The 26,445-nt window shown below is 39.5% G+C and overlaps 1 protein-coding gene across 3 annotated transcripts in view; it reads left to right on the top strand.

The window, feature by feature from the left end:
- Nucleotides 1-26,445, top strand: part of fstl5 (follistatin-like 5) — a 210,477-nt gene that overhangs the window by 108,210 nt on the left and 75,822 nt on the right. For all 3 annotated transcript variants that reach the window (XM_037780279.1, XM_037780278.1, XM_037780277.1), the window contains exons 5-6: nt 298-494; nt 7,880-8,000. In XM_037780279.1, the coding sequence (XP_037636207.1) occupies nt 298-494; nt 7,880-8,000 (318 nt within the window). The remainder of the gene's footprint in view (nt 1-297; nt 495-7,879; nt 8,001-26,445) is intronic.

Genomic DNA, 26,445 nt, shown 5'->3' with positions numbered 1-26,445 from the left:
GGGGATTCTAGCTTCCACAGGTACTAATTGGCTGACATTTGAAACATTGCATCCAATTTTAGGAATCATAAGTTCAATGCTTTTAATCATGTACCTTTTTCAACACCTGGGAGTCATTTCGGTGTTTATGAAATATCTGTTTTTAGACATCCTGTTAACATTTAAATATTTTTAGTAATCCAAAAACAAAACAAACACACACTTTTCCTCTCAGCTCTTACAGTAATGATTGTCAGAAGTTTATTAGTTTCTCCTTCTCCTAACCGCTCTGCCTCTCCCCTTATCTTTCTCTCCCAGATGATAACTGCAGACTGAGTGACTACCGTCGACTGAAAACCAAGATTCTGGATTTGCATGACAAACGGTACATGGGCTCTAACATCCACGGGGCCCACAAGGACAACATGGCTGCCAGGAAGCAATTGGTTGATATGATGTTCAAACGCTTTGATGCAGATAACAATGGTCAAATAGATGCCAGCGAGCTCTCACAGGTAAGGATATTGAACAAAAGGCATGAAGGTAAAATGCAATAACTAACACTTATCTTATGAGATTTTTAAAACAATATTCAGGCTAGGGCTGTCAATCAATTAAAACACTGAATCGCAATTAATCACAAATAAATTACACATTTTTTTAATGTTCAAAATGTACCTTAAAGGTAGATTTGTCAAGTATTTAAATATAATTAATAAATATATGCTGCTTTATGCAGATGTATGTATGGATTTATTATTGGAAATCAATGAACAACACAAAACAATGACAAATATTGTCCAGAAACCCTCACAGGTACTGCATTTAGCATAAAATATATGTTCAAATCATAACATGGCAAACTGCAGCCCAACAGGCAACAACAGCTGTCAGTGTGTCAGTGTGCTGACTTGACTATGACTTGACCCAAACTGCATGTGATTATCATAAAGTGGGCATGTCTGTAAAGGGGAGACTCGTGGCTACCCATAGAACCCATTTACATTCACATATCTTGAGGTCAGAGGTCAAGGGACCCCTTTGAAAATGGCCGTGACAGTTTTTCCTCAACAAAATCTAGCGTAAGTTTGGATTATTACTTAGCGTCCTTCCTGACAAGCTAGTATGACATGGTTGGTACCAATGGATTCATTATGTTTTTAGTTTCATATGATAGTGGTATCTTCACTATAACTTAAAAACTGAGCCCGCTACAACCTCCAAAAGATCGATTGCGTTAATGCGTTAACGAAAAGAGTGGCATTAAAACAACTTTGCGTTAACGCATTATTATCGCATCAACTTTGACAGCCTTAATTCAGTCACATGAAACCTTTAATTGTCAGGTTTCTTTCTCCCAAAAAGTAGCATTTTCTAACTGCACTTCCCTTTTCAAGACACTCCACAACACCTCTTCAGTCTGTCAAAACCACAGTCGTTTATATTTAAACATCCGTCAAATGGAGACTACAAATGAACAAACCACCAGTGTGTGCAGCTCAGGTGTTTAAAGTAGACACTTTGATGTCTGCCATACTTGTAATTGTGTCCATTTTACTCCTCTTACCCTTCCCTCTGGTAGCTGTGCTGTGCGGCTCTAGGTAAATCTTTTGAAAAGCAATGTGGGTCAAAGGAGCCTTGTGCTCCTGGGAAGCTGCAGCCTTTGACCAGCGCTGCCAAGAGGAATGGTTGTAAAAAAAGGAGCTTTTCGCAGCTGCTACGAGGAAGGAGGATATTATGTGCATAACAAATAAAGTCTCCCCGTACCTGAGGACTGATTTAATATATAAAGTATTTAAATAATTGAAAGGGTAAGCAACCTGCGGTGGTTTTCAGAAACATGAATCCAGTTGCTGTTCTTAGGTCAGTTTCCTGCTGATCCAGTAGGATATCCCATCTGCACAGGGGTCACCTTGGTTAGCTTTGTCAGCGCCCTCTTGCCCAACAGGGGAGGTCTCATTTGATTAATTTGAATATACTTGAGTATTTTGAGTTCAAAGCGTCTAAATAACGCCTCAAAAATAGTGATATTTTTGCCATATTTTCATATTATTTACATATTTTTACATGTTTTTACATTTACTTGGTGCGCCGTGCCAGCATGAGAGAAATCAATGCTTAGAGAGTGAAGTGCGTAGTCAACAAACCATGTTGTGCTGTTTCATGGGATAATATTGTCAGTATACGCTCTGAATTTGAATTTGAATATGCCCTTTAAAACTATTGGATTTTGCTTTTGGATTTTCAAACCTCTTGGTGGTGCCGTTTATTCTACTCGAGGCCAAGCTGTACCACTCCACCTCTCCCTAGGTGTTTGAATGACACAAGCTAGTCAGTAATACTTAACATCCAGATGGAGAAGCTCTTTTCATGGGTTTCCTCAAGGGCTGCTTTTAGCTCTCATCCCCCTTTTTATCCTAGACACATATGGGAATGTTGGCAGATTTCATACACCATCAGCTACAAATGCTCAGAGAAAAGAAGAGAAGCGAGCATTTCTCGAATAGTCAGAAATTAAAATAGTAGTCGATTGCAGGTGGCGTTTATTGGCTTTTCAACTAAATCAAAAGGTGTTTTTTGCATTCATGCATACATTCATTGCCTCCTTTGAATTTGAGGTACACATACGCACACATACAAAGTCAAGATTATGGATAATGACGTTTTTTTGTCGTACCGCAACCCAAACCACAGGCTTGTTTTGCTGCACTGACAGGGAACCTTTTTTTATTTCCACTATGGCTGTCAAAGTTAACGCGCTAATAATGCATTAACGCAAATTTGTTTTAACACCACTAATTTTTTTTCAGTTTAAAGGAAGGAGGGAAGACACTGGCATCATGTGAAACTAAAAAATCCTAAGGAATCCATTGGTACCAACCATGTCATACTAGTTTGTTAGGAAGGAGGCTAAATAACGTTCTAAATTTACGCTTAATTTTGGCCTGGAAAAACTGGCATGGCCATTTTCAAAGGGTTCCCTTGTCCTCTGACCTCAAGATATGTGAATGAAAATGAGTTCTATGGGTACCCAGGAGTCTCCCCTTTACAGACATGCCCATTTTATGATAATCACATGCAGTTTTAAGCAAGTCATAGTCAAGTCAGCACACTGACACACTGACAGCTGTTGTTGCCTGTTGGGCTGCAGTTTGCCATGTTATGATTTGAGCATATTTTTTATGCTAAATGCAGTACCTGTGAGGGTTTCTGGACAATATTTGACATTGTTTTGTGTTGTTAATTGATTTCCAATAAAAAATATATACATATATTTGCAAAAAGTAAGCATATTTGTCCACTCCCATGTTGATAAGAGTATTAAATACTTGAAAAATCTCCCTTTAAGGTACATTTTGAAGAGATAAAATAGTGCGATTAATTTGTGATTAATCACGATAAACTATGGACAATCATCTGGTACATCGCGATTAAATATTTTAATCTATTGACAGCCCTAATTTACACACATCTATAACCTAAAAATGTTGAGAAACTTTTGCATACTTTCACCTCACATCAACATAACTGCATAATATATTACAGTGAAATAGCTTCATCAATGTGATAAATCACTTAATAAACGAAGGCAGTTGTGGGTTAACAGTGCCTCAACATAAGGGCGCCTGGATGTAATTATGGATTGGGTCTTTAATGAGTTGTTATGTTGGTGTATTAAATGTTCCCACAGAATGTAATTTCAGAGTAATTAATAGCTCGGCGGGATGTACAGTTTCCTCTTCCCTCCATGTGAGTTTTAAATATAAAGGTTCAGATTCACTTAGATTCTGTTGTCAGGGCAATCTGCATGTCCTTAACCTCAGTAGCTAGGACTGCAGAGTTTTGCCGTATTGACAAAAAATGAATGTGAAAGAAGACAAGAGGTTTATGCAAATTAATTTTGGGCGTGAACCAGCCCTCAAAAAAGAGCATTGCACAAGCAAATCACACTCTTATCAGCAGTTGAAAGTACCAAACCATGGCTGCCACCCTCGTGCCCTGAAGCGCCCTTTATAATTGGAGTGTTTTCTGATCTCATTAGAAATTCTAGGATAGATATCCCTCATCCTGGCTTACTTGACTTGCTAGAGAGTGCACATGAAGGGGCACAATTGTCTGTGCCCTTTTAGTCTTGGGTGCCCTTTCAAAATGGCAAATCAAGACTTATTTTTCTTCTTGCATTGCCCATTTATAATTTTTACAAAGATAGAATGCCTGAAATTACACCTTTTAGCAAAAAAGGTGCGAGAAGACAGTAGCACCATGGTCTCTGCTCCAGCCATGTCTGCCCTAACCTTTGTGTCTAAAGAGGGCTGTCAAAGTTAACGTGACAATAACGTGTTTACGTAAATTCATTTTAATGCCACTAATTTCGTTAACGCATCAACGCAATCGATCTTTTGGATGTTGTATTGGGGAACATTTTAAAGTTATAGTGAAGACATTGGTATCATATGAAACTAGAAAACATAATGAATCCATTGGTACCAACCAAGTCATACTAGCTTGCGAAGGATAGTAAATAACGCTCCAAACGTGTGCTAAATTTATAGATATATGAATTAAAATGGGTTCTGTGGGTACCCATGAGTCTCCCCTTTACAGACATGCCCACTTTATGATAATCACATGCAGTTTTGGGCAAGTCATAGTCAAGTCAGCACACTGATTCATTGATTTCCAATAACAAATGCATTCATTTATTTGCATAAAGCAGCATATTTTTAAGAGTATAGTATTAAATACTTGACAAATCTCCCTTTAAGGTACATTTTGAACTGATAAAAAATTAGTTTGTGATTAACTATGGACAGTCATGTGATTAATTGTGATTACATATTTTAATCGATTGACAGCCCTGAAAAGAAATTCAATGTCATAGTTTTTGAAAAGATTTCCCTTTTTGTCCCTCCATAGAATTATAGTCAGAGTTTGTTATGCAGTTTTGTAAATCTTTTGGAAAAGATTTGTATTTTAATTATAAAATAAGTTTGAGAACAGGTGACCCCTGCTCACTCTTATACTTTGAGAATAAGAGTGGAGCAAATGAAGTCCTCGTCTAGACCTCAATAGGTACAGTATAATGAATGTGCAAATCTTTGAAAATACTCTAATATTCTCTTAAAGAGGAACAGTGTCTGTTTACAGGACCCACACAAAAGGTCTAAATTACAGTGGAACCTTCAACATCCTCTTACAAATGCGTAGGACTTTGGCAAATTCATGCAGAGGTTTAATTAATTAAGCAAAAAGGTGTGTTAACTGTAATGGTTAAGATCAGTATGGAGTTAAAAAGATGTCTGTATATCAGAAAGCTGATCTTGAAGGTTGACCAGAAGAATGAAACTAAACTTAGCAACACGGCTTGATCAGAATCGTGTTGTTTTATATAGAAATAGATGTTCTTCTTGTGACAGCAGCATGTAGATGTCACCTTGCCAACAGCCTTTAAAAGTAGGCCAGTGACCAGTACTGTGTTTTCAACTACATATGTCCACGTGTAGCTATGGTACATAATGTCTGTGCTACAATAATAGGTCCTGTGTAATTACTCGAATTAGTCTAAAATGCAATGCAGTAGTAAAACCTTGGGTAAATCGGTTTTCTATCTGACTAACCAGCCGATGCTCCCTTGGCTCTGTACTGTAAATTAAGCTTCGATTTGAAACAGGCAGAAGCTGCATTCTCAATAAACATTACAGCTGCTTATCCCATCAATGATGTGTATCAGTTCATTTAGCTCAGGGTCTGCTGAAAGCTCCTGAACACCCCCGTCGTCCTCTTTCACTGTGGTTGAATAGTTAAAGCGTCAAAGCATGCAACTCCAACACCACTTACAAATCTCTCAAAGGCCACCTGCATTACTCCAATTCAAAGCAAGCAAGAAGTACTAGAGAGTCGAGCACATTTTTTGAATTTCAATACCTTTTTATTCTTGAGGAATCTGCATAGCATTTTAAAGACTCACTTATCAAAAGAAGCGGATCAACAATTAATTGCTACTTAAAATACTTAAGACAGAAAGAGGAAAAACACAACATTGTGTACATGAGATCAAATAATTCAGTGTACGAAAGACATGCCACAGTTATTTGTAGCTTGTTGTGTTTCTAGGGTACACTAAGGATATGCCATCACAGGTGACTCCTAAATTTTGGGGCAAGTCATCGGGGAAGGGAAGTGCAGTGATCCGACAGACGAGGCATGATGTATAAAGCCGTCCCTTGTGATCAGCATTGTGACAGCTGATCTAGTGTGATGGATGTTTCACTGCCAGGGCCATGCGGAGGGGGATGAGTAGGACCACGCTGTAGCAGGCTGATGATACAATCTGCACAGTGTTTGGGGCCTTTTCACCATTTATTGTGACAAAACTTCAGTTTGGCTACAATAAACTGACAGCTAATCCCGTGTGTGTTTCATCAATTTACACATTCAACTCAGAGTTTAGATTGAGCACTTAACCTTGACTCATTACAGAGATTATATCCAAACTTTTCAACATAGACAGTAGATCAATGAAGTACAAAGTAAGTACAAACACTGTATTCAAGTACATTTTGAGATACTTATTAGGGCTGTACCGAATGTCATTTTTTTTGTAACTATTGAAGCTTCTCTTGAGGTTTTTGATTGAAGCTTTGAATGTCATTTCATGACGACATCACCCTTAAAAAATGAAATCCTTAAACAAAATCTTTATTTTGAATAAACTGATTCATTGGATTAAATGAGTTGGTCTTTTTTTTATTAAATCAACTTTCTCTAATGAATATAACTGGTCAATGCGTGCCTCCCACTGTGTGCAGATAGCGGGAGAGCAAACAGTTTTTTGACTACAGTGAAAATGTTGTTTTTGAAAGGCTAAACACCAACAAATTTGGATTGAAGCAGAATATTTTGTTAAAAAAAACATGTTGGGAATTTTGGAAATTATTACATATATATTTTTTTCAATTCATTTTGACTTTTGAACTAGGGTTGGGCAATATGTTAACATTTTCCAACCAGCCACCATCAGCCCAACAACCGCCGATTGCTGATATATTTGCACTGGGAGATCAGCTGTTCTAGAGGCAGAGCAAACACACTTCATTCAAACTTGACAAAAACAAAATAAAACTCACCAAATCCATTTTGGATAGTCTTTCCAACTATCACCAACTCTCGTTTGATGCGAGTTAGATGTGAAAATATCCCAACTCTACACGTTGTTATCTCCCGCTGTCTCTCTCTCTCTCTGCCCACTGAGCAGCGGCTGAGCGGCTCTCGTTCTTCGAAGGTAGATAATTAAATTAGCAAAATAAATTGACAAACATCACCCAAAGAGTCAGCCTAAAAATATAACCGGTGATGTACTCAGCCAATCACCAATAGCTGATATATTCGTCCAATCGGCCAACCCTATTTAGGACTTTATGACGCTCTGAAGTTATTGGAAAGGTTTGGATCCCACAATTTGGAAACAATCCCACGCAGCCACCACTGGAATCTACCTCTACAAATAATGCTAATCACTACAGAGCCTGTTTGTAACCAGTATTCACAACATCTTCACTTCTTTGCTCTGCTCCATGTTTGTGTGGAGAGACTAAGCCCTGCACCCGATGGTGCGCCACTGCAGAATGAATATATGGGAAACACTGATTAGTGTAGCCTAACCTTTATCTGCAACTGTGCAGAAATACCCGGTTTAAACAGAATGAATAGACATTCTGGTTTAACATGGTTTAATCTTTAATTACCCTCTTTTACCTGCCTTACCCTTATTGTAATTAATTTCCTCATTAAGTTTGTTTAAAAAGAAAATGTAATACGGCCGGCATTGCTGTATTTTTCAATCACACTTGAAAGTACTGTCGTCTGTCTTTGACTAAACATCAATGCATTCTCATTGAAGGTCATCAAGCAAGAAGGTCTGTCCAAGGACGTCTCTGAGTGCACATTGTTCGACCTGCTGAAGTACAACGACGTCAACGACGACGAGCACCTGACAAAAGAGGAGTTTTACACAGCTTTGGGTAAGTCCAAGGTTTTGTGCCATTAAAAAAAAAGTTTTTTAAGTTTGAAAATGCTAAACACCATCCCTGAAAAATGAAGGTCTAGGCTGCATCTGCTATTTCGGTGCCCACATTTTCCATTTACATCATCTCAGAGAACATGGATAAGATGTGGCAGAGCTGAAATTCGCATTCGCATAGTCTCAGTGAATATGTTTAATATCTCCTTCTGATGTGTTTATTTCATGTGTTGAAGTTCATTGTTCTCATTATCTTGTCTATAAACATTTTGACAGATGTGTCCACATCATTTTCCACTAGTTAAGTATAATTCACTTGGACAGCAATGCAATAATCAGGATTCAGCTGCAACAGAAAGGGCAACTTGAAACCATGGAAATAGAAATTTCTTCTTCATTTTAATCCTTTAAATTGATACTCATGCTTCTCTTCCTACTACTTTCCCATAAAAGAAAAATGTAGTCTAGTTAAGTTTTGATTGTGTTTTGGGGTATTACAAAATTCAAATGATGATAAACTAGTAGTGTTTGATATCTCGCCAAAGGATAACTTACTTTGAACTCCAGATTGTTGCCAACCTTATTGTGGGTCTTCAAATGTTTGGTTCTCTTGTGTAGATGGATCAGGGCGTTCAACATGGAGTTGTTGCCAAAGGAAGCAGGTCATGACTAATGCGAAACAGTAGTTTAAACCACCAACCCCCTCTCAGTACAATATGACTGCCACGTCTGAGTCACACCAACACATGTGGACCAGATTCCTCCTTTTGTTTCCTCCTCATGCTCTCTTTTCACGGTTCCTTTCTGTCTGACATTTTCAGTCAGCTCAATATCCACTGACAGAATATCCTCCGACATTTGGCTGGCTTGACACATTTAGCAGTGGGGGAGAATTCATAATCAACCTTCATCTCATCAGTCCTTTTGTATTTAAAGCATTTCTTAGAGCAGAAAAAGTCACGAGAGAAAGTGAAGGAGTCTCATCTTGTCTGATATTCTCCTCATCATACGTGAATGTGTGGGAGCAAACCCCTTCTGGCAAATCCTGAAAATAAAGTAACCCCAGCCAATCTGGGGAGAGCTGCGTTTCCTTGAAGAGTTGAGTTCCTCTAACTCCCTACGACTTCCTCTTCAGTTTTCACATCTTTTTTTGCACGCTTGCAGCTTAACTCCTCACGAGGAAATGGGATATTTAATGATAGTAAATCTCCCCCTCTGTGGCGGAGTTTCTTTCAACCTGTCTTACTCCTCTCTTTTACTTCTTCTTTCCATTTCCATAAAATATTATTTAAAAAGTAGCCGATTCAATCAAATAGTTATGTGCTCGATAGTCGTTTCTGTGTCTTTGTCAACAACTCGGCTTGACTCAAGCATTTCATGCACACTACTGGAGCACTCGAAGCCATTCCACCTCTGTTCACCCAATGCTGAATTTATATGAGCGTTTTACATACTTGGAGGTCATCGTAGCTCTCAGCTGGTGTCTTCTTCACTTTATTCATCGTTCAACCTACTTCACTCTGCTATATGCTTCAGTGCTTCAAAGATAGGCCCTCAGTGAGCCTGTGAGGCAGCTGAGAAAGAGAGGCTGATAAAAAAGGTCACTAATTCCCCTTCTCTAGAGCCTAACAACTGTATTGAACTTTTCAATTCCGCCTGATTTTCAATATTCATTCACTATCCATCAACCAAGATAACCCAGTCATGGTGCAAAGGAGCTGAAACCTTAAAAACACAGAGACCCTGAATTTGTCAATACATTATCGCTAGTTGTCCCTCAGAATAAAGTGGGTAGATCGTAGATCAAGGGCTGTCAAGCAAACCATAGAACTGAGCAGAACTTGTGTGAAAGTTGCATTGAGTTGCAGACCCTGGTGTTGATTCTCAGTAGATTCAGTAGTACTTGCAGCACATTATGGGGAGCCATTAAATTCAATGTATATATCTCTATTTGCTACCATCAAGGAGATCAGAGTTTAAGTAAGTTGAAGGACTTTTCACCATGAATGTACACACCATACTGGGGTTTAGCATCTAGCTCAGCAATCTAGATGCTCACCAACATGGGATTTAAACCATAGACTGTATATAAGAAGTGGAGTCACTGACGTCACCCATTGGATTGTGGACTGCCGTTTTGGAACCTTTTGTTCGGCATTTTGGCCATTCGCCATCTTGGTTTTTGGCCATCACCATCTTGTTTTTTTCAATCACAAGGTAGCCACGCCGTAAAGCGTACCCTGCTTTATGGTCTATTTGACTCTAAATGGGACCATAATTTACTAAATGAACATCATGCTGTATTTAAGAAGACTTGAAACTAGCGATTTAGACCATAAGCTAAGGTTTACAATGTTTACTGAGGTAATAAATCAAGTGAGAAGTAGGCTCATTTTCTCATAGACTTCTATACAATCAGACTTCTTTTTGCAACCAGAGGAGTCGCCCCCTGCTGGCTGTTAGAAAGAATGCAAGTTTAAGGCACTTCAGCATTGGCTTCACTTTTCAGACCCGGAGGTTGCCCCCACTGTCTGTTACACTCCTAAGTAGATATGTAGAGTATGGACAGATGGACATGGAGGATCATCCCGTATCCAAATGTACAGTACATATATTGGTGTTGTCCTTAAGCATGCAAGTTTGAGGCACTTCTGCAATGGCTTAATTTTTTTCCGACCTGTAGGTTGCCCACTGATTATCACCAGATCACAGTGCTGCAATATGTACCCTGCCCTGATACCCATAATCATCTAACATCATCTATAAGATTCACACTAGGAGATAAATGCTAATTGAGAAAGCATTGCTTTTTATTATGTTATTGGATCGACTAAAAAGCACCAGTCAATCAGATTTACTGAGCGTGGCCAATCTATTTTATTACTGTTATTATGGTGTTGTTGCACATACTGGAATAAAACAGCGATATAATATAACACACAGTTAGAGCTACATTTTTTTCTGCTTTTCTTTTTTTTATTATGAGAGGCTTGGTGCACAGCTGTTCACATCGCCTTCACGTCTTCAATGATGACTTGAGTCATAGCCGTGAACGTGTTGTAAGTTGAGCCAGGAGACCAGTCGAGCAGTGGAACAACATGGACAGAAACTCGTGGACTGATTTGGCTTCTTAGGCCATGGTCACAGTGCCTGTGGCAAAAATGCATTGCAAAGTTATAGTTTTCAGTTCATTGCCGGTATAATCTGTGAGTGGCAGCCATAAAAATCTACGCAAATACCTTAAGCGCTGTCGTAAACTGAGCAACGTCATAAAGTAAATCAGTTGATCCAGTGTGTCCAGAATTACGGCGCGGCTTGGAAACGAACAGCAGTAAATTCAGAATGACTCCCCATGAAAACGGCACCTGTCTGACTACTCCGCTAATAAGGACCCTTTGCACACCTTTGTGGAATATTCAAAGCGTGGCAACGTTGTTTGTCAGGACAGAAGATAAGACTTTAATGTCCATGAATTATTCATTCCTCTTTTGCATAGACTAGAAGGGGGTAGAGAATCAATTTGCCTCAGCTAGCAGTGAGGCAACTGTCTGGCAGAAGTGATGTCTTTTAATTAGATGATGTTACAGATATGAATGATGTCTGCCACGCTACTGATAGTCGGCCCCTTGTCATCGTTGAATAATTTGGTGAATGATGGCCTGGTGCATCATGGGTAAACAGATAAGGAGTCATCTATCATAAAGTGTCATTAACTTTTGGTCAGAGAGTGTCACGATACATCAGATTGACTGTCAGACATCAACTTTATGCAGCACACAGAAAGTATACTACAGTACTACAGTATAACAGGCACAGCAGTGACCTTGAACATACTTCACTCAAACATATACAAAAGTTTTGTAATCAATAATTTGTAATTTAGTACACTTAATAAAGCAGTTCCCCTACGTAGTCTACAAACACCAGTATGATCTTTGGTATATAAAGTGCAGTAGTTGCTCTGTGCCTCAGTTCAGTTAGTATAGCTGCAATATCATTTTTGCATTTCAATAAGTAGAAGTTACTCTGTGCTGTATGTGACAGGAATAGTCATCATGGTTGTGCCTTTATATGCATGAATGATGCATCCAATACTTTCCTCAATTTCACAACACAACCTAATATGTATTGTATATCATACGAATGAAACCCTAACTCTATTATAAGTTATACATACTTCCCTTTATTCCATCCAACTCACATTCTGACCAGTGTTGGGCAATATTGTAATGTTATTACTTTCCCCAGTGACGAGTTGAGTAAGGGATTACAATCTCTAAAACAGTAATTATATTACAGTTATTAATCCAAGTAATGCTGTGTTACCAGAATGTGATTTGTTTTTTGTGCCTGGTAGACCAGGTCAGTATGCACTTTGGCTGAACTTTAGTGAACTTTCAGGCAAATATCGCCTTGGGTGCATGTGTGACTGAGCCCTGGGAGAGAGGAAGAGACAGGCCCGGTTCTACGAGGGCACAAAAGCATATACATTGCACCCTCAGTTTAATATTTCGCACCCTCAGTTGAAATTTGAATAATGAATGCCAAGCGCCAGGTAGTAGGTCTTTTAGGCGCACAGACTGTGTGGGACTCTCCGTGCTACCAAGTAATAAGTAAGGTGATAATATTATTTTTTAAAGGAGTAATAAATAAAAAGTAATTTATTACACTTCCTGAGTAGCTTGCCCGACACTGGTCCTGACTAAAGACCTGTTTGTCGTCTGAACTTGTCGCATGTTTAAAAATAAATACAACCTCACATTTTGTCCATCACGCTTACACACCGACCTCGAACTCAGAGCCACCATCAGTGCAAACGTGATCATCCAAAATGGTATGATAACCATAACTTCGTCTCCCCGCACAAAATACTTTATGATAAAGAAATAAAAGATTACGGAGATGCAAAGATAGATTGTGGCAGGTGATTGCAGAACAGTTTGGAATCAGGGATGGTCGCAAAACAAAGGATGTAGGAAAGATTAGACAATAGTGATTGTGCTCTAGGCAGCTAAAGAATAGCTTTGTGCTAATGTCATCATTCATTAGCCCCTTGTGGAACTAGCGCTTTCTATTGCAAACCATTCAGTTTTGTCCCGTATTGCGAATTTTCGTAACAAATAGAATAATTAAATGCATTGAACTGCAAGGTTTCTGTGTGTAACGTTTTTTTATCGGATGACGGATTAAAAAAACATATACGAAAAATACGGACTTGGTGTGCAAACCTTAATACATACAACAAGCCACAAAAGGAGACAAAATATAACATTTCTAAACAAACTAGTTATCAGATTATCAGTTGCAAATTCTGAAACCATAAAAAAGAAGAAACATACTGTACATGTTAGCAATGAAACAGAGGTGTAGCAGTAGTTCAGAGAGCATGCAAGAAAAAGTCATACAGGTGCACTCAAAAAACATATTTTAATGTGTTTCATGTGCTCTGTTTTTTTTATGGAGCTGTGCAAAAACATGGTAGTTGAAACCACTTTTGTGCAGTCAGTGCTGCGAGCGAGGTCTGCCATCTGCAGCAGACCAGTCAAAATCTGTGATCACTGCAACATAAACTCAGGAAAAGGTCATGCTCGCAATTTGCCTGAAGTAATATCTCAACCTGACTGTAAAAATGGAACCTGGAACGTTTCTACTCCTGATGTTTGAGTTACTAGTGAGTATATAAGATTTCAGCCACCATATCCAGGCACTGTAAGCAATGAAGAGAGTCTACAAGTTCACAGCAGAGGGTTTTAAAAGCTGCTCCACGCGAGGCAGACTGTGACCGCGTCCTTGTGCCAATGTCCTTTTTAAGCCCTTTGAAGTTGGCTGGACAATCACAGAGTGCTTTGCTTGTGCATCACGCAGATTAAATGTTATTAGTTTGGGTACACCTACTAAATGCATTTTCTAAGCCTCTACACTCACTGCTTCAGAGACAACAATGGAAATGAATGTGCAAGTGTTTGGAAAGAATCCTCTGTCTGAATGCTCCCTCAGGCTAGTTTGTTGGCTTGAATCTCATCCCCAACAAAACCTCTTCGTAGGTCTGTGCACACACAGCAGGCTTTTGTTTAACCCACGTGAAAATGCCTCATCCCATTGAGTAACTTCATTAAGATTAAGACAGCATTAACATTTGCTGTCCTACTTGATGTACTGCACTTTTATGACTACAGTTCTCGCCCTCATCTATGCAAAGATTATTTATTCATTACGTCATTCAGCTGATTCACAGTAATAACCTTAACTGTCCTATCAAGTAGAGTGGTAATGCTTTTTGTTGTGCTGCTCTGTGGGACATATATCACCCTTGCTTGTTGTTTCTTGGGTGCTAAGATATTGATCTGAACCCCTGACACCTCCTGACAGAACACACAGCTAGGAGATACAGCTTTTTGATTTTCTGCTGAGGCTAGAAGCCTTGGAGTGCCTGTTAGGTTCCTGAGGGGGTGGTGGGAAACTCTGATGGACTGTAATGTGATCCATCAAATTGTAATGTTTATGTGGTGAGTTGAAGGTGAGGACAGCCAAGGTTTTTTAAGGACACCAGTTTATGTACTGTACATTTGGATCTGGAATGATCCTCCATGTCCATCTGTCCAAACTCAACATATCTCCTACGAGTGTAACAGTCAGTGGACAACTTCCAGGTCTGAAAAGTGAAGCCAATGCGGAAGTGCTTTAAACTTGCAATCTTTCTAATGGCATGAGGGGGGCGACTCCTCTGGTTGCAAAAAGAAGTCTAATTTTATAGAAGTCTATAGCCGGATTCACCCCAAAGTTCCCGGGACTGTTAGTCCCTGGTCCTTGCGATCTCTCTCTCTCTTTTTCACTCTGTCTTTTTTTTTATGAGTTGGGAAGCCAACAGCAGTCTAACTTTACTTTCAATGTTATCAAACAAAGCAAAAGGTTCTCCACTCGTCCTAAAATGGTCATAAATTGATATTAGAGTACTTTATGTTTAGAGCTTATGAATAAAGCAGTACACAAGTTGAAGCCGTAGAAGCAGCGACGCTGTCAGTATGTTTGACCAATCAGCGATGGCCATCCCTGCAAACTCTACCCCAAAAGTTCCAGTACTTTCAGAAAGTACTACCCCCGACCAGGGCCTTTTTGCCCCCCGAAAACCATTAACTACATTGTAAACCCATATTAAACGCAACCCAAAGTGCGTTGGGAGTGTGATGACGTAGCTTTGAGAGTGAAAAGACGTACACCGAGCCATGGGAGGGGACGTGGATGGGTCCAGCAAACACAAGGCTTCCTCCAGGAGACTGCTGTTTGTGTCCCGTGTTCACAACGTTCAGTGTCATTTTCACTGTACCATCGTAATAATTTTAAGCCCAACCATGTTGTTTTTTCCTAAACCTAACTGTAGTGGTTTTGTTGCCTGAACCTAAGCAAGTGTTTTTGTTTTCTGCGACGGAAAAGTGACGCTGAGGGGTCTGACAAAGCATCAGTATACGATGCGTTGGGATGAGAACATGTTGACTATTATTACACAAACCGTTACAGCCCTAGTATCTACTATACTAGCGTTTATATTAAACATATTTGCAAAATGTTTTTTATTTTACATTTTATTCCTACGCTATCTGCTTGTGGTAACAAAGGTATGGCTAAGATACCTTAGGTTATGTTGTGGTAACTAAACTGACATCGTAGATTGTTTGCTGGATGCTACAGTGGACTCACTATCGCCTCTCGAGGTACAAGTGGTATTACAAGACAGAACGGGCCGGGGCTAGCTGGTTAGCATGCTCATTTCAGTAGATATCTCTGCAACACAACACATAGACGTCTTTGACACAACATCAACACTGTAACCTCTTTACATTCTGTTGACAATGCTCATTTTTTGAATGTTTTAAACTCAAATTCTGGCCAGATCTTACAAATGGCACATTTTAAGGGCAAAATTGTGGTCTTGGTCAAAGTTAAGGGAAGATTGCTGACTGTCATGGGTGAAGGAAACGGTTGCTGGTTCTGGTTAGCATTAGCGATTACCACATTGACTTATAAACACAATACGGGTGCTGAACAGTTGCGATTTTCTTCTCACTTTTCTTCATTTTTTGTCTCATTCTATTCTGTTTACATATCTTCCTTCCAATTGTCTTTTGTTTTAATGCAAGACGGCTCCAACCTTGTGTGTTTCCAAGTTCGAAAATTAGTTGACTTTCACTCCCTACTTCTGTGAAGATTATAATTAGACATTCAAACCAACAGCCGGGCCTCCTCAAGGGAAGGCTCCTTCCATTAAGGCAAATTTGCTGTTATTCAGCACACATGGCATCGCGACAATTAATGGATACTCAGGCTTTTACTTGTCAAAACCCCTGCTGAGCCTTCCATTCACAGGCTGCGAGAAGTGGTGTTAAAATGGTTTCATAATTCATGGTTCATTTTCCAGCATGTGATTCTTCTATCTCCAGAATGTATTAGAGAGATTTAAAAGAAGTTGAATTACTTTTTTGTGATCCTCAACTGAAGTAAAAGGGCCAATTTTCTCACCAATTCTCAAGGGAGCATTTTACTTTCCTTTTGAACTTGATGACAAAGTAAAGATTTTGTGTATTTTTAACAATTATGTGTTTATTGAACACGCATGCAGACGGAGATGTTTATGTTTTTGTTTGGAATAGAACAAATTCTACCATTTCTATTGTTTAAGTCAGTTGAGCCTTAATGGGTTGTAAGCTTCTCATTTGTGATGGATAAAATGGATCAATTCACAATTCAGCACGGTGCAGTTAACATAAAATACAATGGTGGTTAAAATAATAGACTCTAACTGGTAGTTATGGTTTGAATTGCTCTGAATATTTCATTTTAACACATGTCTTTTTACTGATGCATCAATAAAAAGAAATGACAGCACCAAGGATCGGGCAAAATAGACACTTGGCATTACTGAAGGTGGTGTTTGTTGATGTCTTTGGTCACAGATAGGAAGCAGTTATATACACAGTACAATGTCATTATTGTGGTTGAAGTGTAGAAAACCCATAAACCCAATAAAAGCAAGCGGGAAACATTTATACATCCAGCCGCTTTATCCATTGAGCGGAAGGATAAATCCTGATCCTTATAGTAAGTGATGTGTTCTTCATCTTTAGGAGCAGCAACAGCAGTTTGTTTAAGTGTTGAATCGAAACTATGGACACAAGAAATGATGAAAATCTAACTGCCGGAATTAAGAATGATTTTGACAGAAGAATAAAACCGAATAAAAGGGCAATCCACAGCAGTAGCCTTTCCAACAATCAGGGTTTTTTCCTAGCTCACAATGAGCCTTTGGGGGGTGACTACGCACAGCAGTAAGCATAATCGGTCCATGTACAGTAAAAGCAATGAGTCAGTGTTATAGACCCGGCTAATACTGGATTTTTGGGGCTGATACCGATATTAGGGAGTTATATATATATATATAAATAAACACACAGTTGTTGCTATGATCCCTCAAATGTGGTTATCAAACGCCTGTGACAAAGATATGTAATGATGGAAGGATATTTTACAGTTTAACAGTACACTTTGTTGTAGAAAATATCATCAGTGAACATAAACGGTTCTACGCTCTGTTGACAACAAACGTTCTATATGTTGTGAATACATTAAATACATTGATAAAGAGCCCTAGTTTCACTGTGAGCATAGTGGTTTCTATGGAGATACAGAGTCAAGATGAATGAATGGAGTTTACTTGAAGACTATTTTTGTCCAATAAATTTCAGTTTGTCCTGCCGCTGAGAGGGCAGCTTGTTGTTAGGACAGTGGCACCATTACAGAGGTCTTTGTGGATTCAATGAATGAACACTTCAGTAGTGCTCACACGCCACTGACGGGTCTGTTTTAAATTCACTGTAAGGAGAAACCTCTCCGAATATATTTTCGTGCCCTCTGACTGAGAGGGGTTCAATGTGCTTTTCTGGTTGTCAGGATTGTTTAGCAGTTCAGTGTAAACAGATTGCTGCATTCATCCTCTTCTCTCAACGTTTAACATCTCCTGTCATCCAGTCGAAGGTGTTGGCAGCCACCATTTGCAGTCGCGCAGCTCTCCGAGTGTGCAGTGATGCTGATGTAAAACTAGTAGAACGCATAGACAGTAGGAGGGAAACATACTGTACTGCAACCCTCTCTGAGTTTGTGCTGCGGTGAATTGATGCATATGCTAAATATACTGCAGGGAAACAGGTCTCTGGTGTTGCTCAGGACGGTGAAGGAACAGGTGTCATTCAACAATAAACCCTCAATAAAATAAAAAAAACAATCTGATATAGTTTAAAGCCATGCAGCCTTATGAGTGTGAAATATGATGGAACAATTAAATCATAGCCTCTCTTATGCTAAAGCTTAAGTGCTCTATGATTTACTTATTGCGGCGAGATAGGGGGATTTTTCATTAGTTGTTTTCCACAAGGTAGCTGTGATAAAATGAATCCAATTAGAGCTCCTCTTAGGCTCTGTTGCATACTAATGTTGGCTGTCCCTCAGGATTGCTCCCAACAGCTGCTTTAGAAACAGACTTGAGGCTGATCAGCCAGAGGTAATGCACTCACTAAGGCCATTTGTTAGTGTTTTACAGCCGTCTTGATGTGTATAATTTCTGTGGGAGGAGAGAGGAAGTGGGTAGTAATTATCCTCTCGCCCTCTACCTGTAATTTTTGCATTTGTAAACGTGTTATAGCAATAATGCTGCAAAAAAGGAATTATTCCCTCTGGTTCGACTGGCGATGCTGATAGATACTGAATAGGCTGGTCACTGATGCGGTGCCTCGGGTATTTCTCTTGGATTGGGACTGTTCAGAGCATTATAAGATAATCTCATTTAAGTAGAAAAGCTCTGAATCCACATCAAAGGTATTTCCGCCCTCAAAATGATGCCAGAGTTCCCTGACCTAAAGTTGAGCTGCACAATTTTGCATGTAAACAAACCAGAATGTATTTACATTGATGAATTCAGCCGTGAAGATGTGGAGGATGACCGTCTCAGACGATGTTGACTAAAGTTATTACCTTCAAAGATCTTAATTACAAGTGTGTGGTGTTGAGATATCAAGCCTCTAACATTTACATCTGTTCTGAATTTTCCTGTCTTGTTTTCTCAGTTTAGTTTGTTCATTTTGCACAAGCAATAAGGCACATAATACACAAGAAAAGTGTTGGTTAGATAAAAAAAAAGCCCAAATGGTGTTATGAGGAACAAAACAAAACTATAACCATAAGACACAGACAAATTAAATGAAATTAAACTAAAGCATTTTGACATATTCATGCTATTTCTCTCTATTTTAATTGGTTGTTTAATCAAAAGCACCTTACAATTTTGTTTAAATATTGCCACATATAAAAATCACCATTATCGTCAAGTCTCAATTTCAGTTCAGCATTTCATGAGGAAGCTCCTGCTTTTATATCTAATTTCACCGGCCTGTTGTTGTAACAATATAATAGTTAATTAATGTGCAAAGTGGGCCAACATATCCATGCATTTACAGTGGCCTGCACACAACAAAGAAGGTGGATAGTATCCATCCAACATAGGGCTGGGCGATATGTTAAAGTTTTCCAACCGTCCATCGTCAGCCCAACAACCGCCGATTGCCGATATATTCACACAGGTGTGTGGCGCCCGCTGTCGTAGTTTCAGCTTGGAGATCAGCTTGGAGATCAGCTGTTCTAGCGGCAGAGCATCGTTAAAGACACTTCGTTCAAACTCGACAGAAACAAAATATAACTTACCAAAACCGCTGTGGTTAGTCCTTCCAACAACTTTGGTTTGGTCGAAATAAACCCTTAAGCCATGAAGTTAAATGTGAAAGAATGCCAGCTCTGCAGGTTGTTTTCCCTCGCTGTATCTCTGGTCAATTGTGATCGGATCTCACTTCCTCGCTCTATATGTAAATAAACACATAGTAAACACATGGCTAATACAGCAGACGCTGTGATGCAAGATTACAGGAATGTCAGTAGTAATATCCTACATATTCGTTAATTTGGGTACATTTTTATCAACATAACAATACAAGGTTATTGTCTACCGACGGGCCACCGACACCGAGCTTCAGAGCCGGGGATGAGAGTGAGCGGACGGGTGGGCGGGTCGGAACAAACAGACGCATCATAGACAGTATAATAATAATGCACTTCCCGTGCCTAGTCTGATAGTCCATACATACATAGCCTCTCTATCTGCCAGTGGGGCAAATATAATGACAAACATCACCTCAAAAAAACAACAATATACTCAGCCAATAGCCGATATAATCGTCCAAACGCCCAACCCTAATCCAACACCAGTTTGGTAAAGCTGCAGGACAAATGTAGCATACAAAGCGAAACCTGAGGTCTTCCACACTTTGTATATTGCAAACTCCCAAAAGTGAAATAGTCTTAAACATCTGGACCTTTAAGGTCTTTGTCAAACATCTGTGTGAAAGAAAAGCAGGCAGACAACAGCTCCACATTGAATTAGAATAATCTACAGAAATGATCTCAAAACGATATACCGTATACATAAAACTGTATCATTTTCTTAAAATAGGTGGAAAAAACATGGAGAGATTTCAATGTATATTTAGAAGAAAATGTATTGTAAAAACGCGTAGCCTATTATATATATTCTTTATAGGTTACATCCTCTTTTGATAGGTGTTTATAATGAATAAAAATGTTTTTTGAGTGTTTTTTGTGGCATGTGATCAACTAATTGTAGGTGGAGGTGTCACATTTGTCTGTATGGTTTGCTTTTCTTTCACACGTGAGCTTCTTCAGTGTGCAGACTACCTCTCTTTTTTCCCTCTAAATACAAAACAATCGTCATGGTTGTGTTAAACATGCTTCCATTTGCGTTACCCTCCCAAAGTTTCCTCACGCAACATCACAGTCAGGTTATATTTTTGGTCTTCTAAACTGAGCTGAGAGGAAATACAACCTGGAGTGGTGCAAAGGCGTGATCGCTTCCTGTCAACATTTGTCGACGTTTGTCTTCATATGGCTTCAAGATCACCTGATCATTGTTGCTATTGTTGTCTCATTTTACTGCAGGGATCCACTTTGTTTAGCAGTGCGACAAGCGACTGCAGTTCAACATTAAATGCAGAAATAAGTATTTTCCTTGTTTAGACAGAGGCGGGAGAAAGTGTGTTTTGAACATTCAAACTATCTTCTTTTTCTGTCAAACATTCAAGTCCACCGAGTCGGTATCAAAAACAGAAACTCCATTCTTCTTGCTTTGGGAGAGAGTTTGCACAAATCAACCATCCAAGATCAGAGACTGTTCACATGAGTTTGTATTCTGTTTTTGGGGTGTTTTTTCCCCCCTTTGAGTCTTTGCGTATGGGCTATGAATACTCAGCATCGGGGAGTGTGCTTTTATCTCCGCTTCAAAATGTCAAACTCAAAGCAATTGGGGGTACACAACCGTTCAGCCTTAGTGATATTGAACATCATTGAGAGGGAGAGAGAGGGAGTGTGTTGGAGGAATGAGAGACTTGGTGAAGAGAGACAGAGCGAGCATGTGGTGGAGAAAGAAAGCGACTGAGCATGATAGAGGACGGGGTAAGGGGGTTGGCTAAGCAACCTTAGTGCAATTTGTCTTGATGCAGCCGGCCCCCTCGCAGCATCCTGCAGGCCCAGGCTATTTTCCCTGACAAGCTTGTTGCCTCCAGTGCAATAGGTGATTTACCTCTCGCCATGGCACTGACCAACATCCCATGCTGGGAGCAGAGCAGAGTAAATCAAAAGTCTGGACTTCACCGTTAATCACTAATTACGGGTTGGACGGTGAAGGTTGATCCTTCCCAGGGGGCCGAGTCCCTCAGGCCTCAAATCAGACAAAAAAGAGGAGCCAAGGCCACTCCCTCCTCTGATAAATCTCTCACAGAGGAGGTGCTGGACTCAAAGTGTTTGAGTCGGCTCCAACAGCCCAGACTCCCATCTCTCTGAGGAGTTTCTCATTCAGGTCGGATTCTAGCCCTCGCTTCCTTCCTCCCCTCCTCCCCTCCTCCCTCTTGCATCCACCATCTAAAGCTATGATGGAGCTTGCCTGGCCGTCTGTCTGCCCACTTTCTTCTTTAAATTCTCCCTATAGCTTCACACGTTTCTATCCCCCCTGGGGATCAGCGGCAAATCGAGTTTGTTGCTCGCAGCGTATACCAAAAGCATTAAGATACAAGGGGGCTGTAATTGAATGGTTAGGGAGGACATTATTGAAGGAGATTTTTGTCAGCGTATCCACCCACCACCACCTCAACATCACAAAGAGCGCCAAGTGGCTGCATGGCGTGTTGATCTGCCGGCTATAGTGTTATCAGTGTCAGGGGAGGAGGAGGATCAGGGATTAGCCATGCGTGACTGATGGAAGATCCATTTCCCCTTAATTCTTCACTTTCTACGTCAGAGAGGATTTAATGTGTTATACTTTCCCCGCTGTGTTGTTCTTCTTATTCTCCTATTTATGGAGGTTTTTTTTGCTCATTGTTTGTTGTAGTTTGGTTCTTTTTAATTGACATTCATTTAGTAAGCCTACACTTATTCTTGGCTTAATGTTTTCTTACAGCGATTAACTAATAATAATGACTTTCATTTAAGCTTAGAGCCCTTTAAATCTGCACTGAACTCGAAGATGTGACAGTTTTGTTGAAATCTTTAAACGTAAATTTAAAACCTACCTAGTCAGCCAAGCCTTTGATTAAAAATGGTTTCACTTATTTTACTTTATTTTATTAATACCCTGAGGCCCGCAATCCTGACCGACTTTACTGTCTTTCGGAGGCTGTAGCAGGTTCAGTTATAGAGCTAGAGTAAAGATACAGATGTCATATGTTTCTGAACAGTTTCCAGAACAGCTTTCAGATGATGACAAAGACAAAAATGACAAAAACGTGTGTATTGTGGATGTCAGAGGGTTCATTTTATTCTATTTCACTGTTATTTTATTAATCTAGTTTTTAATTCACACTGTTTTACTACTATTACTGTTATTATAGCTTCTATTTTTTTTAAATTATTTTATTGTCTCACGTGCATTCGTCTCAGATTGTTAAATTGCTGAATTGTTTTTGTCTGTAGTTGTCAATTGTGAAGTACTCTCAACTGCACTAACCTGTATGAAAGGTGCTATGCAAATGCAGTTTGATTGATTGATTGAGTTTGAAAACTTCAAAACCCAAAAGTCAAATTTAATTACCAGTGAAATTATTCCCCAAAATGTCCATTACAAACATCCATTTCATTTACAGACAGACTTCCTGGTTCAATATTAAGCTAGTACTTGCTGCAGATGTGTGAACTCTAAAATATGTGGTAACTTATGTGGCAAAATGGTCTGCTTGTTTAGTATTTGTTTTTTGCCCCACTGGATCTGTATTTTGCAATGTCGCTACGTTTCAAGATCACAGCAGAAACTTTTTGTACAATGTTATCTTAACTGATAGAACTGATAGCCAGAGCTACGGAAATAAAACCCAAGTTTTAATAATAAATAATACATTTGTCCTTCCAGTGGGTCTGATGTTATACCAAAGAGACAACACAATCCAAAGGTCTGATGCTGTTTACTTCCCTTTTTTCTGGAGGAAAAACCTTCTCACCTCTGTTTGTCCTTTATTTGTTCCATCCTGATAGATGAGAAAAGTCCACCAGCATTTAATGCTTGACAAGTTGGATGAAGTTAGGTCGGAAGGAAGTTAGGGCATTGTTGAGGCATTAAAGGTCAGTGTGTTATTAAGTTAAAATCACAGCTAAAGACAGAAGCATATCTCAAAGCCCTGGAAAAACCCTTTTGTTGTAAAAACAACTTTGAAAATGTCCGCTGAGCTTTAACAGAACTAAAGTTGCCCCTCTATAGCCTCACTGGATGAAATTCAGTTTTAATGAGGCCCTTTTAAAAGCGGGAAGTTTTTAGTTCCTCAACATTTTTCATTTCTTTTCTCTCTGTCCATGTTGGCCCTCACATCACCCTTGCTGGCTGCCGTTGTCACGTCTGTATTACATACAAACAGCTCTTAACCGATCAAACGCGTTCCATCAAATGATTTCTGACAGATAATGATGTCCTGAGGGGAAACGTTTCAGACGCTTTATGAAGTTAGGTATTTCTTTTCATGTACTATTTAAACCCCTCCTTTCCTAGATCAATAAGTGGCGGGTTATGTTCATGTCAAGAGGAATTTCCCTCAGTGCAGGCCATCACAAGACATTTTTATCATCAACCAATGAAACAGACTGACTAATGAATGAATAAGCTCATGTTGGCTTTTTGAAGAAAGAAAGACTGATTGGCTCATTATTGAATGTCTGAATGTTTTTTTCCCCGATAACGCAACATTGTGAACAGAAAATCTGTGTTGAAATCAACAGGAGGAAAGCTAGTTAACGTTAGCTAATGTTAACGGACATTGCATTGCATTCATTATGATGCTTTCAAGCTCTATTCGGTAAAAATAGTATTGGGAGAAGGTAAATTCTAATGTTATCATGATATGTTCAAATATAATCTCGTAAAATGTAGTGCTTTGTTTAACTTCCTAACACCAGCTCAAAGTGTTTATTGTTTTGTTTTTGTTTTTTTACCATGGTATCCAATTGGGTATCGAGAATCAAGGAATTGTACTCGTATTGTTATTGACTACTAAATTTCTGGTATTGTGACATCCCTATTCCAGGACCACATTTTGCCATGATGACTCACACAGACTCACAAGGTGAAAACAATACCAGCCACACGCTGTAGCGGCTAGTAAAAAAAAAGTGCATCATCCAAACAACACAATGGTTGTTGAATAGAGTATAAAACTAGAGACCATCTCAACTACACACCTGTAAAGTTTTGTGACTGCATCTTACACGGTTGCAGACAGACTCAGACAAAACTGACTCTGTTGTAGTTCCTGCTACTGAAGTTGTCTCCAGGACCACATTTTGCCATGATGACACTCGCATAGACTCACAAGGTGAATACAATACCAGCCACACACTTTCGCAGCTGGTAAAGATCACATATGTATCCATCATTCACAACTACTTAATAATGCAATATGGCAGTGGGCACCTGTAATAGAACACCTGTACTATATGATACAATCTGATGCAATAGCGCAGCAACATACAGTACACTGGCTGCATGGAGCTGATGATATTCGATTTTTGTCAACTCTGTCACAGAGGTGTTGGCTCAACACTCAACATTTCAGGTCAACGTAAGAGGCTGTTGCATCGAATTACATTATACCGTAAGGTGTTTTTGTCCACGAAGCAATGAGCAAAGTTAAGCAGAAACAGCTGTCTATTGTTTTGCCTAGCTGTTTCTGTTAGTTGGCCTTCTGGGTATACACAATAACATCTTATAATATAGTTTACAGATTTATGCAAATAAATACACCCGTTTTTTTTCAAAAGTATAGCAGTCTGAGTAAAAGTGATTTTCACCTAGATTTTTAAGTCCTCAAGCACATAAAACTTGTTAGATTTCCCGCTGGAAGAGAAAATTGATCCCTGTTTACAGTAATGCTTCTATTAATAGAAAGCGAAGAGAACAATGGGAAGAGCGAAAATTAGAAAATGCAAATGAGCTGCTGATTATGCACCACAGTTAAGTAAAAGAGCTTCTAAGAAAGAAGTGGGTAAAGGACTGTGTTTGTGCTGCAAATTGTATTTATAAAAACAGATTTTTTTACTAGGAATTTTTTTTGAACACAACACCGGGACAAACTGTAGCTCCCCAAGTTACCACAGAGTTGGATGAACTCTCCACCAACAGTATAATGATCTAAACTTAGAGTTATACTCCACTCAGAGAAAACGTCTGTTATTAATCCTCTAATTTTGATGTAATCCTGGCAGAGATTTGCCCGGGTTTAAGCAGGGTTTCATTGGGCCAAATGAGAGATTATAAGTCTTAACTTGGAGCTTCCCACTGAAAAGAAGTATGAGTTGTCTCACGGCTCCAGACTGATTGGCCTGGATCTAACAGGCTAGCCGAGATCACAGTTCAAACACACAACAAGTGGACCAAACAACGCAAATGAGTGAGAAGGTTAAAAAGCATTCAGAGGCCGTTGGTACAGGGCCACCAGAGTCATGCTGTAATTGAAGGTGCTCTCATCCTGATTCTTTGGGCTGTGGCGAGTGAACACTGTCTGCTGGACCTGCTCTTTCATTAGGTTTTGTATTTCATGCCCTTAGGAGCAGAACAAATTGAGCCTCTGTTTCCTTTTGCTCTGTTGCTCATTACCCGAGAGGAAGATTAAAAAGCATTCTCTCCCAGGCAGCGTTACATAATACCACCACAGAATGGATGAGTGTACATTGTCTCCTCAAAATACTGGACACACAAAAGGCGTTAACCAACCATATCCGTGCTGACCTCTCACCAACCCAGCCTGGCTTTTCTTTGTTTTTGTGATTTCCTCTCCGGAATAGAGTGCTCTAGGGATGACGCA

Source organism: Sebastes umbrosus, chromosome 9 (genome assembly GCF_015220745.1).
Source record: "Sebastes umbrosus isolate fSebUmb1 chromosome 9, fSebUmb1.pri, whole genome shotgun sequence".
Taxonomy (NCBI): domain Eukaryota; kingdom Metazoa; phylum Chordata; class Actinopteri; order Perciformes; family Sebastidae; genus Sebastes; species Sebastes umbrosus.
The sequence above is the reverse complement of the archived record's forward strand: the minus strand, read 5'-3'. Positions and strand labels throughout refer to the sequence as shown.